Source organism: Clinocottus analis, unplaced genomic scaffold (genome assembly GCF_023055335.1).
Source record: "Clinocottus analis isolate CAN_PGR_092001 unplaced genomic scaffold, fCliAna1.0.p SCAF_55, whole genome shotgun sequence".
Taxonomy (NCBI): Eukaryota; Metazoa; Chordata; class Actinopteri; order Perciformes; family Cottidae; genus Clinocottus; species Clinocottus analis.
Genome location: NW_027176213.1, coordinates 7,992 through 10,000, shown reverse-complemented (window position 1 = coordinate 10,000; position 2,009 = coordinate 7,992). Strand labels below are relative to the sequence as shown.

The following is a 2,009-nucleotide window of genomic DNA, read 5'->3' as shown; positions in this document are numbered from 1 at the left end:
AGGCTTGTTAAGTAATCTCGGTGAGACCCTCGTTGCACTTGATGCTCCCCTCTGTCCTTCTGCCATGCTCTTTGTTTTGCTGTGGCTGCGAGCAGGTTGCAGGAGGCTCGTCTTGTTGTGCTGAAGGACCTCTTGAGGAAAAGAGATATGGCCCAGAAAGAAGTCACAAGCGAGAGACTGAATGAGATATATTCCAAGCACAAAAAAGCCAAAGAGATAAAGCTACACAAGATTCACAATGACTACATGAGGTGTAAGACAACTGCTGGCTGTGATTGAACATCATATCTGGATGATGAATGTATTATTCAAGGCTTTGTTCAATTCCTTCTCATCTATGTCTTCTTTTTTCATGGTTATTTTGTGTGTAGCACTGAGAAAACTGGACAGCAAGAGGAGAAATGAGCTAGAGCGACACGGCATTGTCAAAAACTCTGGAAAGATTCCGATATGTGTCCCTCGGAGCCGCAGGGATGCATTGTTCAACAGGAACTCGTACGACAATGAGTTAAAAAGCCCCTACCTGAACACATACGAAGGTCTGAATCTTGATGTTTTGAACAAGTAGAAGTGTAGATCATCTCCATACGAGCATCTCACAGATAACATTATCCATTTCTTTTTTGTCACTCAAAGGTTTGCTGGAGATCGAGGCAGGACTCTCTGCCTCAGTCCCAAAGCTATGGGGGAAAAGACATGAACCCAAAGTCATGGAGCATGTCATCAGTGCACCTCTGAGTACAGAAGTAAAACTGATGAACAAATACAAAGTAAAGCAGAAAGTAAAATGTTCATCAAGCATATCACTTGCGTTCCATATACACATGTATTACCAGTTATTGCTCCACAGGCCCTGAGACAGGAGGAAGATGAGGAATTGGCGAAGAAGTCGATGCGGTTTCTTGTCAAGAAGGAGAAGCCTGTTCCTCGTACTGTCACTCCCAGAGTGGAGGAGCCACCAGAGGTCAGCAAATGTCTCTAAAGGACATTGACCTTGTCCATCCGACATGTTTAATTTTTTTAATGTTAAACTCATGTATGTGTCTCTCTACAGGGGGATGAGGAGATAGAGCTTTCAGTCATCCACTTGCAGAAACTACTGAGAGGAAGAAGTATCCAATACAAGGTCTTAACGTGTGTGTGTGTGTGTGTGTGTGTGTGTGTGTGTGTGTGTGTGTGTGTGTGTGTCCACTTGCATGTCCGTTACATTTTTTGTATGGCTTCAGTGCCTACAGAAATGTTTGAATGTTCTAAAGTTGTAAGGACTTTATTTACTCTCTTTTCACTTCTGTCGGTGTTGTTATACAGATGTTTAAGGGCAAGGAGAACAATCTGGAGCTCATTAGGGAACTCAGGACTGTCAACGCCCTGCAGGCTGAGGAGCAAGAGCTATGGAAAGCAGACAAAGAGCTCGTAATGACCTTTCAAAAACAGAGCGAAAAACACAGACATAAGGTGAAGACATAGTAATAGCCAGCCACATCTGAAATGTTAGCAACTCCAAACAATCTCATGGCCCCTTTTCTCTCCCCTCCCAGACCTCTCAAGAGGAAGCTTCTCAGGCCGGAGTGGTAGGTGCTGAGCTGGAACACCTATTTGACACGTTGTCCAAGGAGCTGATTCATTTCCAGGAAGAGCGTAGGATCCATGCCTTCATACTAATGGCTGAGAGAGACCGTCGCCTACGAGAGGCTGAGGAGAGTGGGAGGAGACAGATGGAGGAGCGCAGACGCAGAGAAGAAGATGAGATCTTCAGACAGGTGTCTACATGTGATATTTGTTAACCATAAATGATATGATGATGATGATGATGATAATAATATGTATATGTATATGTGTGTGTGTGTGTGTGTGTGTGTGTGTGTGTGTGTGTGCATGCATGCATGCTTGTGTGTGTGCGCATGTGTGTCATTTTGAAAGTATTTCAATAAATGGCTTTAGTTGAAATAAATCAGTTTTTATTTTACTGTATAATTATTTGAATGTTCTTCATTTACAGTGTTAAAATG

General features: G+C 43.1%; 1 protein-coding gene across 1 annotated transcript in view; it reads left to right on the top strand.

Annotated features, from left to right (window-relative positions):
- Window positions 1-1,784, top strand: part of LOC137803397 (cilia- and flagella-associated protein 91-like) — a 2,134-nt gene extending 350 nt beyond the window's left edge. The window contains exons 2-8 of the mRNA XM_068601830.1: window positions 96-253; window positions 372-539; window positions 637-770; window positions 851-964; window positions 1,055-1,126; window positions 1,309-1,455; window positions 1,539-1,784. Of these exons, the coding sequence (XP_068457931.1) occupies window positions 96-253; window positions 372-539; window positions 637-770; window positions 851-964; window positions 1,055-1,126; window positions 1,309-1,455; window positions 1,539-1,784 (1,039 nt within the window). The remainder of the gene's footprint in view (window positions 1-95; window positions 254-371; window positions 540-636; window positions 771-850; window positions 965-1,054; window positions 1,127-1,308; window positions 1,456-1,538) is intronic.
- Window positions 1,785-2,009: the final 225 nt, after the last annotated feature.